This window comes from Juglans regia, chromosome 3 (assembly GCF_001411555.2).
Source record: "Juglans regia cultivar Chandler chromosome 3, Walnut 2.0, whole genome shotgun sequence".
NCBI classification, from domain to species: domain Eukaryota; kingdom Viridiplantae; phylum Streptophyta; class Magnoliopsida; order Fagales; family Juglandaceae; genus Juglans; species Juglans regia.
This window is the reverse complement of record NC_049903.1, coordinates 8,252,601-8,265,226: the sequence shown is the minus strand read 5'-3', so window position 1 is coordinate 8,265,226 and position 12,626 is coordinate 8,252,601. Positions and strand designations below refer to the sequence as shown.

General features: G+C 35.0%; 3 protein-coding genes across 3 annotated transcripts; 2 read left to right on the top strand and 1 right to left on the bottom strand.

Moving 5' to 3' along the window:
- The first annotated feature begins 753 nt into the window (after positions 1 to 753).
- LOC108990965 (probable xyloglucan endotransglucosylase/hydrolase protein 8) lies at positions 754 to 2,280 on the top strand. Its single transcript, XM_018965104.2, has 4 exons — positions 754 to 1,068; positions 1,234 to 1,334; positions 1,428 to 1,630; positions 1,715 to 2,280. The coding sequence occupies exons 1-4, from the start codon at positions 876 to 878 to the stop codon at positions 2,115 to 2,117; spliced, it is 900 nt and encodes a 299-aa protein (XP_018820649.2). The 5' UTR covers positions 754 to 875; the 3' UTR covers positions 2,118 to 2,280.
- Positions 2,281 to 4,847: 2,567 nt separating this feature from the next.
- LOC108990966 (cysteine-rich PDZ-binding protein) lies at positions 4,848 to 8,399 on the top strand. Its single transcript, XM_018965105.2, has 4 exons — positions 4,848 to 5,080; positions 5,224 to 5,341; positions 7,704 to 7,795; positions 8,009 to 8,399. Exons 1-4 carry the CDS (start codon positions 5,065 to 5,067, stop codon positions 8,071 to 8,073), a joined length of 291 nt encoding a protein of 96 aa, XP_018820650.1. The 5' UTR covers positions 4,848 to 5,064; the 3' UTR covers positions 8,074 to 8,399.
- A 1,234-nt stretch (positions 8,400 to 9,633) lies between these two features.
- Positions 9,634 to 10,721, bottom strand: LOC108990967 (MYB-like transcription factor ETC3). The gene is made up of 3 exons (XM_018965106.2): positions 10,423 to 10,721; positions 10,169 to 10,253; positions 9,634 to 10,061 (listed from the first exon to the last, which is right to left on the bottom strand). Exons 1-3 carry the CDS (start codon positions 10,502 to 10,504, stop codon positions 9,968 to 9,970), a joined length of 261 nt encoding a protein of 86 aa, XP_018820651.1. The 5' UTR covers positions 10,505 to 10,721; the 3' UTR covers positions 9,634 to 9,967.
- Between the last annotated feature and the right edge of the window lie 1,905 nt (positions 10,722 to 12,626).

Genomic DNA, 12,626 nt, shown 5'->3' with positions numbered 1-12,626 from the left:
CAATCATCCATTCTTCAATTCCTAAATTGCCCATATCGGCTCATTTTTTTCTGTTCTCTTCGATCTAAGGCCTACTTTATTTTCGTAAATAAGATAAAATAATTAAATTAAAATTAAAAATTAAATAAAATATTATCAAAATATATTTTTTAATATTATTTTTATTTTAAAATTTAAAAAAATTAAATTATTTATTTTATTTTATATTAAAATTTATAATAATAAAATAAAATAAGATGCAATTTTTTATAAAAGTAAACGAGGCCTTACTCTTTGAATTTCACGGCGATGTCGGTATTGTTGTCGTTGAAAAGTTCAATTTTCTTAGGGCAGGTTTGGGGGTGGGATGAGACACAAAATTCTCATCTCATCTCATCTCATCATTACATCTTTTTCAAATTTTCATACAAAATATAATAAATAATTCAATTTTTCAAATCTCAATACAATAATAATACTAAAATATAATATTTTAAACACCTAAAATAAAATATAAAATTCTCATCTCACTCCTCAAACCTGCCTTTATTTTGATAATGCAGTTTGGTTATGTTGTTTCTGTATCTTCGACAAAAGCTTAATCTCCATTCATATGTCTAGTCCGCTAATTAAAACAACAATTGTATAAAAATGATAAAGGGATTCTGATTAATCTTTTAGTAGTACTCGATAGTCCATGAATTTAACATTTACAGTCTTAACTTAAGATGGGCAAAATTGTCTATATGTAACAACGAAATAATTAACAGGATCAAATCAGTCCCATTAGCCATGTGAAGAAATATACTTTTCAAATATTGATAATTTAATGCACATCTCCTTCTCAGAGATCCAGCAGACAAGCCTCGTCTTCCTCAAAGGTCTCCCACCCGAAAATGGAGAGAAATGTCTTTCCAATGCCCACTCTTCTTTTCATCGCAGCTTTCATGGCTGCCTCTTGCTATCCTTTAGAAGCAGCTGATTCTAAAGGGTCTTTTGAAGATAATTTCAATATAATGTGGTCTGAGGACCATTTTACGACCTCCTCGGATGGGCAGATCTGGTATCTCTCATTGGACAAAGAAACAGGTAAACAAATACGCAAGACTTGTTAGTTCGAGACAGACAGAGATCATCAACATGAGGGAGATTGTTGTCGAATTCATATTCTATTTTCATTGCTTTAGTTTGAAGATACTCTATCTTAATGATCATAATCGCATATTTGTCTGCATCATGTTTGATGTTGAATAGGTTGTGGGTTTCAAACAAGGCAAAGATATAGATTTGGGTGGTTTAGCATGAAGCTCAAGCTTGTCGGAGGTGACTCTGCCGGCGTAGTCACGGCTTACTATGTAAGTCTCTTTGACGATTCTAAACTCCTCTGTGTATTTAATGCGAAAGAGTAATAGCTAAGATCATTAGTGTCAAAAAAAAAAATGTTGTAGATGTGCACGGAAAATGGGGCAGGGCCAACGAGAGACGAGTTAGATATTGAGTTCTTGGGGAATAGGACCGGGCAGCCCTATCTAATCCAGACAAACGTGTACAAAAATGGAACTGGGAACCGAGAGATGAGGCACATGCTTTGGTTCGATCCCACCGAGGAATTCCACAGCTATTCCATTCTCTGGAACAATCACCAGATCGTGTATGTTTCTCTCTACTTACTATAAATTAGACTCTTTACTTTCTTTGATCGATTCCTTGATTATGAAAAGTATCCAAAAAACAGGTTTTTTGTGGATAAAGTTCCGATAAGGGTGTACAAGAACAATGGGGAAGAAAATGATTTCTTCCCGAACGAGAAGCCAATGTACATGTTTTCGAGCATTTGGAACGCCGACGACTGGGCAACAAGAGGTGGGTTGGAGAAGACGGAGTGGAAGAATGCCCCGTTCGTGTCCTCCTACAAGGACTTTAGCGTCGAGGCTTGCCAATGGGAGGATCCTTACCCTCCATGCGTATCAACCACCACTGAAAATTGGTGGGATCAATACAATGCCTGGCATCTCTCGGATTCCCAGAAAATGGACTATGCTTGGGTGCAGAGAAACCTTGTTATTTATGACTATTGCAAGGACTTTGATCGGTTCCCAAAACTGCCCGGGGAGTGTTCTTTGAGTCCATGGGATTGACGAGCATCCAGTGATACTGAGTTGCTTTTTTCTTTTTTCTTTTTTCTTTTTTCAGTCTTCAATTTGGTAAGATGTGCATTTTTTGTCCTGTTTATTATTGTACCTGAACATTAGATTCCTATCTAATTCAATTGATTATTTATTATAAGTTGGAGCATCTTTTGTAATTGCTAATGCCAATATCTTGACCTGTATATATGGTATTACCATATTGCAGAGACCTGTATTGCCGCTCAGTGTTGGGGAAATCAACACAGCGGAAGGGATAAAAACGGTAATAAAAGAGTACACTCATGCACTCAGTGACACCAAAAATTTAACGTGGTTCGGCAACTGCCTACGTCCACAGAAAAGAGCTTCACTAATAAATAGTGGAACACAAGAAAATATTACAGAGGAGGAGGATCACACTCCACTCAACTCAACTCTCTTCATTTCTCTCAGAGCTCTCTCGGCTCTCTCTCTTTTCTTTTCTCTTTGGGTGTATGATGCTCTCGTCTGAAGCTTTAATTTATAGGCGCATTACTTCACGTATGAACGCATTTATTGTTGCATTCATTAGGTGGTTGGGCGCTGGGGGTTGAGGGTTAAGCGCTGAGCAGTCAACAATGACTGCTCAGGGCATGGACTTCAACACTCAGACCAATTTATACATAGCTATAGTAATATAATTGTAACCATCCGATCAATTTGGTCCATAAAATTTTATATGAACTTAAATTCAAATCGCTCATTAAACTTAATTTAAATCTAATAAAATTATTCATCTCTAATAATACTGAATTACAATAATTGTCGTTTCAATAATTATAATAATTTATAAATAAAGCCTCTTCTTATTTAAAAAAAATCAAATAACTTTTAATATAATAATTTATATTTAATTATATTATAAATGAAAAAAAACCATATTTTAAGTTTTGCCTTAGGCGTATATTTACATTGGCTGCTACTGCCAATATGTCGTATTTTAAATAATTCTTTATTTAACTGATTGACGTATGAATTGATTTAAAATGTATTACGTTAATCGGCATAACTAAGGATAAAGATGTTTTCGTTGTACTGCAATTCTGATTATTTGACCGAATTGGATCATCCGATTTAAAGAGAGAACATTTTAAGAATACATACGGAGAATCTGTAAACAAAAGATTCATGTACGTGAAAGGGAATACTCAAAATAAAATATTTGCTCAATAAAGGTCGTTGCTTCTAAATCTATAGTGAAGAATCTGTAAATATCTGATCAGATCCATAAATTCCTTTGCTGAATAACTTCAAACCACATCAAATACAAGGTATGATTCTTGATTATCAAACTCTTACAATTTTAGATCTCATAATCAGTAATCCTAGGAGTTGGGATGTTCCAAAAATGCAAAATCTTTTTGATAAAAAAAGTATATCAAAAATACAAAAACTCCCTCTCCCAATAAAATCACTTGAGCAAGACAAAGTTGTTTATGCATTAAGTCACGATGGAAAATACTCTATTAAAACAGTTTATTAGGCAACATTGCAAACCCAGGTATCAGTTCAACCTAGATCCTCAATATCACTCTTTAAACTAATGTGGAGCCTTAAAATTCATGATCGTCATAAATTACTGATTTAGAAGCTACTTTGGAATATTCTTCTTACTAAATCACGAATTAGTGATTTCATTCCTCATCAAGATTCAGAAGAATGTCCACTCTGTAACCAAGAGAAAGAGACTCTAAAGCATATTTTTATAGATTGTCTTATCATTAGAATTTTGTGGCAACAGAGCAGTTGGCCCTTAAATCTAGCAAGATTGCCTATTGATTCTATATTAGATTGGATTAAAATGATCATCAATCCAGAAAAAATAATTAGGACTACGAATAGAAGAAAGACACCACTTTCAGCTATTTGCAGTTATAATGCTATATTTTATTTGGAGAAAGAAAAATGACATTGTCCACAATCACACCTTCTTGTCACTTGAAGAGACAAATGCCTAGCTGAAACACATCTATGAAGATTATAAAGAAGTTTGGAAAGAAAGACAGAGTCAACATAGCAAAGAAAAAGAATGAAAACCCCCTCCTCCAAATTATCAAAGCTTCTTTTTTGATGCACCAGTACGTGATTAATTCTTAGTAGTCTCGATAATACAAACAAATCACAGTGGAGACATTTTGGTGGTAGAATGCCTTGGCAGCGCTGTTAGCATCCAACATGGCTTTCAATCAGAATCTAGCAATAATAGAAGGGGATGTTTAGTCGGTATTTACTTCTATAGAAAATCCAGATTCCACTCCTTTCTAAAACATCTCAACAATAATTGGCGACATTCTTCTCATCTCCCAGCATCATCAGATTGAAAATTTACTAAAATATATCGATCTCAAAATCGATGTGCGCACTTAATGGCGCAATGGACAGCTACTAATCATGTTTTTGTAAGCCTACTATTAGATAATATTCCTAATTGTTTCTTGTATATTGATAGTAGAAATGATCTACCTTAAACTTTTGTACTTTTATTTATATATAACATGCTTGATTAAAAAAAAAAAAAAGAAAAAAGAAAAAGGAGGATCCTGCTTATTGCTATTCATCAAATATTAATATTAACGGCCGTGACATGCTCACGAAGGTCTCATGAGCTACCACCGACTCAAGGACTCGATCAATGGCCGTGATTTGCCCTTGTAAAATCACCGCTCTAGTAATGAATATTGAATCATAATACACCCACACCGCATCACAACCCTTGTTCTGGGCAAAGGCGAAAACGGGAACTAAGCAATGTCAAGAGGGCAATAGGGTCAATCTGCCATCATTTTGGGCCTTCATACTTTCTTATATAAATGCAACAACACGCTCGTACGAAGTAGAGGCCCAATCTGGAACGGTTTCTGATTAGGGCTTTGATTTTTCTACTTACAGAGAAGGGGGAAATTGAGAGAGGACAGCAATGGTGTGCGAGAAGTGTAAGCGTTTTCTGATTTTCCCTGGCGGTTTATCTCCATAGGATCAATCACGCTACTTTAGATGTAGCGTTTTGATATTCCATGTTTTTAAGTTTCTCGAAAAAATTTGTTTATCTGTTTTGTTGTTTGGTGGGGGAGTGCAGGTGAGAAGAAGCTATCGAAGGTGATAGTTCCGGACAAATGGAAAGAAGGGGCGAGCAACACCACCGAAGGCGGTGGCCGCAAGATCAACGAGAACAAGCTCCTCTCCAAAAAGAACAGGTTCTTCACTTCTCTCTCGTGATACTTTCAAATTTTAATTATTTTTCCGAATATGCTCTTTTTTATACTATCATTCCTTGGTTTGGTTTCAATGATATTCTCTTGATCTGTTGAATATTTTGCTTCTTTTGGCTACGCTTTGTGATATAAAAAAATGGACCATATAGGCCGTGGTTGTTCATGGTAGTTATATGAAAATTTGGGTTCATTAAGATAGATTTGGTGCGAAACAGGTAATTAAAATATGCTAAATGTGCTCCATTGCGTTTAGATCCATCTACTCAAGTCGCAAGTCGTTATTCGCCTCTAGTTCGCATTATGAATAGTTGGATACATATTTTTCCCCCACAGTGGTTTTTATTGCATGCAAGAATGCCGGTTTTCTGCCATAGTTTGCGGGATTTTGGTTGTATCATGATCAGCAACAGAATTTAGATTGTTGTGCAGACTTCATTTAGCTAATCCTGTTGTAGCATTTGAGAGACGGAGGGAATAAGGTTCCCCAGGGGGCTTTGCAAGAACTGCTGTACTAAATTGTCAGCCTCTTGGCTCCCAATGATGGGAGAATCACAGACTAGACAATGTGCTTTTTAGGTACTGTGGTAGTATTGTTACTAGACTGGTTTATTACTCCACAAAAAGCCTAAGAATCTGTGAGTAAGTTAGCGAGACAGCTATTGATCTTGTGACTGGAACTTAGCTTGTCCAATGAGAAATTTTTATACCATTGAACCATTATGTCGTGACCAACGTTTGTATATGTTAGAGTTTGTGTGCTTCTATTTGGTTCTGTGAGTCTGTTAATCGTTATGCTTTTCTTTCCTGGGTTCAAAACACCGCATTGACATTATTGGGACCATCGAACCGAGAGAATTTTCCTTTGAATTACCTGAGGTGCACTTGCGGAAAATTACTTGCCAATATAGCGTGTGCAACTCCAGGATTTGTCAGGACTTTGTTCCCAGATACTTGGTGCCAATAAAATAGTATGTTTTTCTTTCCTACCATGTGAAAATAATGGTGGTGCTACCAAGGTTTTTAATTCTTCAGCTTCTCTCCCTTGCTATGTCATACTCATGAAAGGACTTTTTGATTCTATGATTTCAATTGTCCAATGGTTGGCTGTGGATGCATGTTCAATTTATTGGATGGATTGCTATCACTGAGTAAACTTTGAGAAAATATCAGATTTTGCGATTTATCAAAAGATTTTGTCTTGTTTACTAAGGCTAATGCTTATAGGTCTTGCTTCTAGTGTTTAATAAGTCAAGGATATGCACACATGATATGAAGGATTTGTGGGCTGTGACACTAGAATGAATGGGATAGAGAATGGGAAAATTTTCACTAAAGCTACGTCACAAAAATAAAAGTATTCATATGACATAGCTCCAATGAGTGTGAGTATTCATATGACATAGCTCCAATCGGAAAAATTATCTCCGTCCATTTGCATATCTTGTGTTGAGGGTTAGAGGGTTTGTCCTTTTTTATAGAAGTTTTGAAATACTTATGAAAAAAAAAGCTCCAATGAGTTTTTTATTTTATTTTATAAGTAAACCATAGTATTAATAAAGGATAGGCAAAGCCCAAGTAAACAAGATGATATACAAGGGAAAGCCTATCTAGGTCGTAATAGAGGAAACAAGAAAATCATGAAAATTTAGGCCATTAAAATCTACAGCTAGAGCCCAAAGAAATAAGGTATGGAAAAATAAAGATCTAAGCTCCTCTAGTGTCCGCTCCTTATCTTCGAAAGTCCGCTCATTACATTCACGACATATGCACCAAAAAAGCTCCAATGAGTTATAAGGTAATTGATAAGGTTGCGTAATAAAATTTGCAAGAAATGATGATGTAATGTACTGAATCTGTTTGTCTTAGTTTCCTGTTTTCTAGAGTTTAGTAGGTGTTTCCTTTGTATACATCCCGTGTACTTGGGCTTGTGCCTTTTCTTGATAATAAAATTCTTATTAATTATTTTAAAAAAAGAGGGCTGCGTAATTTCACATAAATATGTGTGGTTATAGATTGAAGTTCTTGTGTCAATGAGTATGGCCTTAGATAGACCTCAGTGAGCTTGGGCAGTGCTGAATGACGTGGAAAGATTCATAAACCACAAATAGTTAGGATCAAGCTTATTTGAATTAGGTTATAGCTTAAGCTTTCTTTTTTATAAGGGTTATAGCTTAAGCTTTCTTGTTTCAATCACACTAGTTTCTGACTTCTTTATCATGCAGAAAATCCATCGAATGAATGTCAGGTGTACAGCAGACATCTTTTTATTTTTTTTAGCAGTATTGAAGGATTTGAACTTTCATAACCTAACCCGAATTCTTGTTGTTAATTTTTTCTCTGGCAGGTGGACTCCATATGGAAAAACCAAATGCATCATTTGTAAGCAGCAAGTGCACCAAGACGGGAAGTACTGTCACACTTGTGCTTATACGAAAGGTACTGCTATTTGACATTGCTGATCTTTGGGCGATTGTAATATTGGGAACTTGGAATGCCTTATATTCTTCTCTCAATTTGCGTACCGATTGTGCTAGAAAAATCCTATTTCACCAAGTTTGGTGCAGTGAATTTTTACCTATAAAAAAATAATATATATATATATTGGGAACTTGGTGCTAATGAACTTCTGAAACGTCTTCTGTTGTGCAGGAGTGTGTGCCATGTGCGGTAAGCAAGTACTTGACACCAAGTCGTACAAACAAAGCAATGTATGAGGCGAACCACATATCTGTTGGTGTTATCTTATATGGTAAATGCGATAACTCTAAACAGCATTGTGTTTGTCACATGATTGGTGCCTGAGATTAAGCGACAACTCACTCGAATCGTATTTAGTGCTGTAAAAGTTCAATAATTGTAACATGGGTACTTGGTAGTAATGCGCGATGAACAATTTATTTTATAATTTGTCGCATTGCACTTATACTTTTAAGATGAATTTTAATGGTGTCTCTATGTAAATTTATGTTTTTTAAAGGCCAACTTCTGGCTGTAGATATTAGATACACGCATCAAAACGCATTTTGAGTTTTACCTTTTATCTGTTTTCTTTGGTAATTTACTCGTCCAGCTATAATTTCTGCTTGATTTATGCCTTAATTTCCTGCCAAGTAACATGAAGGCAACTGCGAGATACTTTTAGCCGAATTATGCAAAAGCTGTGATATCAACTTGGTATATATACTGAAGTACGCGGTATTTACTACTTTTCGAGACTTCTGAAATTGGAATTGCATGTCATCTGACTATCGACATATTTAACTAATTTGTGGAATGATTAGCTCTGATAGCACTTTCGAGAAGAAGGAAAGAGAAATCTTGTTTAGAATTTCATTTTAAAATAAAGGGTAGTTTTACAAAAATAACTATATATTAAGAGTATTATTGTTTGTAAGAAGGCCTTAAGATTAAAAACAAAGTTGTCTCTATTATTTCTCAGAGAGGGAATTTTTGAATCCATATCAAATAATTTTGGATTGTCGTTTGTAATAAAGCAAGTAATATTTCTTCCTTTTTTTTTGAAGATAAATTAATATTTCAAATATCCTTATGGGAAATTATAGGGATGATTATTACATATGGCACTACCATTATTTTTTTTGTATGGTAGTGTCACAAAAGTGGCTTGTCTAATGAATCGCCGAGTCCAATTAAATGGATGTGTACGTGTAACATGATAATGAACTCTACATATACAAATCTCAATCATAATCTTGAAAGTAAATAATTGAGCATTGATATTGATATTTATGTAGTTGCTATATCTTAGCACTTGTCTTTATAGAAGTATCTAGCAAAGAAAAGTCGTGTGGGATGGATGGATCTCTATTTTAATATATACAATGAATTATCCTGCAACCGTGTATGCAAGACTTCGTCGGTAAAGTCTACCCCAAATTGAGAGATTAATTTTTTTTTTAATTAATATCTCATTTCATCTTATCAGCAATAGAATAGTGAATCATTCAAATTGATTTTTGTTCTTTACAAGAACTACATGGTGGACAGGAAATGATCCACCCAAATGCTTAGCTATCGTTAATGTTCGACACGTGGTGTTAATTTTGTGGACAACATAATTTATCTAGTACATGACCTACATCCCATCCCAATCTTATAAGTTTCTCTTTTGAAAACTAAGAGCTAGGATAAGCATAAGAGTAAAGTTTGGATAAGGTTTCGGATTAAAGAAATTTAAAACCAGGGTGGATTAAAGTTTGTTAGAAAGATGAGACAAAGTAAAAGGAAAAAAATAAAAATAAAAAGAGAAGACAACACGTGAATATCCAGGTTTGAACCCATTTTCATATATAATATAGCACCTTATTTTTTGTACATAAACAAGAAGAGCACATGGATGTCTTGTACACACGATGGGGAAATAATCACAATACAAGGCTAAGGCTGAAATCCAAAGCATCAATCACCGTGGCCGGCCACGGGGTGGTATATATGTTGATTGTTCGACGGCAATTGCCCAGATTTTGCACAAATGGGACGGAATGATCCCCCCCTTAATTAATTGGCCGGGAGTTCTCTCCTCAAATATGTTAAACCCAATTAATTAATATGCTTTGGTTGGAGAAAAGCGCCAACCTATTTGATCTGTTATTTCATTTCGCTTGTTGAATATCTAGAAGTCCAGTACTTCTCAATTTCCTCAGCTGTTCTTCCTGGGATCCTTCCGGCAATCAGAGACCACCTGCTCATCATCAAGTCAAATAGAATTCAGATTTTGAAAGCTCCTAAGACTAGATTAATTTATAATAATTAGCTGCCTAAATATAAGAACGAGAGCTAAAGATCAACCTTTCTCCAACCAGATTGAACATCCTTATGATAAGCATTTCTTCGTCTTCGGAGAACTCTAGCTTGGATGCTTCACTTGTTTCCTCTGGAATAAAGAAACCCATGAAAGATCATTTAGGGAAACCTAATAGAAACTACCCTACTCTAAGGACATGCAAGGGAAATATAGAGCCACAAGAGCGACAGTATATGCGACAGAACTCACAAATAAACGCGAGAGAACTCATTAATATATTATAAGGAGAAAGGGGTACCTGATCTAGAGTCGGCGAAAGTATCATTGGAAGGGGTTTCATTCCTAACCCCATTGGAAGAAGAGTTTTGAGAGTCAGCCATGAGGCACAAATTCCTGGAAAATGAAATGAAGCCAGCAAAGCCAATGGGGAGCTGCTTTGTTTGTGAGGGCAACGGAGATGCTTCATGTTAAGATATTAATAATAGGGGAGCACAAAGAATGGTAGTTGAATAATGGGAACAGGAATTCGGCAGAGTCTTTAACAAAGTTGATAGGTAGCTGCAATATTATTGCTTATTAGTCACAAGGAAATTTCATGTCTGGCATGCAACATATATAGATATATATATATATGTACATATATGCATTTAACAGGACATGATTGTGCTCAACTTTGTCACGTTCATTGACGCCTGTACGTTGAAAGGAAATATTTAATTTTTTGCCCATAATTTTCTAACCCATGAGAATCCTGCCTGTACTGTTCCACACAATAATTATGGAACTTGGTTTATATATTTATATCCACCCAATAAATTTAGAAATTATTTATTTCTCTGTTTGGCCCATGGGTATGCATGCAGCTGGCCCGTGTTCCATGCATGTTAATTCACCCTTCCCTTCCATCGTTTTCCCGAACTCTCCTGTTGTTTAGATAAACAGTGCAAGCCAAGCCACAACACACACAGAGAAAGAGAGAGAGAGAGAGAGAGAGAGAGAGAGAGAGTGAGAGTGTGAGATTGAGATGGCCAAGTTGGAGTACCATTAGTGATCACAGAAACGTACGTACGTTTTGATTTGGGATATCATGTCGTGTTGTTATCTACGATCTTCGACGAATTAAATGACTCGTGTGGAGAAAAGATTCTGAGGATGCATGATGCTAGAGAACAAAAAACAGCGTAAGAGTCAGAGTCAGTGTAGCCAATTAAGGACGCTCTCGGATCACGACGTTTTACCAATGTATCACTGCGGCTCCAATCCAGAAATTGTGAGGCCATAATTTAATTTGTGTATGCAAAAAATTAGCAAATCATTAAGAAATTGGAGGGCCATCAGATATTTTGGATGCCATGCCAATCAAATAAAATGTCGCAATAGCACCAGAGGATAAAATTAATGATTTTGAGTACGTCATTGGAGATCGAACGGATCAAAATATTTCTTTGGGATATATAAATATTTCGTCTAGCACTTTACATGCACGGGCCACCCAGCTATATTTATCATCTTCTCATAAGATCGATCGTGTCGTATATTAAAACCTCGCAATATGTTAAAAATATTAATGATATATCATCCTATTAAACTCGCGATATGTAAATTAAAAATATTATATTATAATTAATTTAATTAAAGGCTTCAAAGCTATTTAAAATAATTTGGACGAGTGTGTCCTGTAGCATGTCTTTATCAATAATATGGTCTAGCCGTGATGGGGACCTTAGCCATACAATATTCTAAGGTCAATTTTGGAGGGAAGAATACCATAATTATGGTATAGCATGGCTTCTCTGTATGTGCATGGTATGGTTTTACATGATTTGTTAGATTTATTTTACAAGAAAAAATATAACTTTATAATATAACGTATCATATGATGAAATTACTTCAATTTATGAATTTATTTTTGTAAAATCTCTTTGTGACTAATATCAGTATGATTCTAGGTACCTACCTGCTGTCAATTTTTTCCGTTAATATATTATTAGATATATCTTCAATATTGTGACAATGAACTTGATCAATATTTGTCAAACCTAAAAACACAAGATTAATGTTGGTTGTGTTAGACTCTCAGAATCTTCATCAGCATCTTCAGTAGAAAATCAGGAGCATGTGCACCAATTATTAACTCTATGATCTGTTCTCTTACTAATTCAAAATAATCCAACTAGTTAGCTTAACTTTCTCCTACAAAAGTGTACTTGATTGTTTCCTTATTTTGCTCATGTTTGTTTCCTTGTTATACTCTTGACAGTTCGATTCTACGGCTATAAATATAATAGAAAACTACACGGCTGAAGCATGTTAGCCAAACCAAAATATATCTTGTGTATTTATCTTCTCGGTTGAATTCTTAAGATCTTATGAACATATATATATATATATATATATATATAGTTTGTTGTGATGCATTAGATTGTAAAACATCTATTTTTATGAAATAGTAGATCCAACATATCATATCTAGCCACTTCAATTTGTGAACTTAATTTTGTG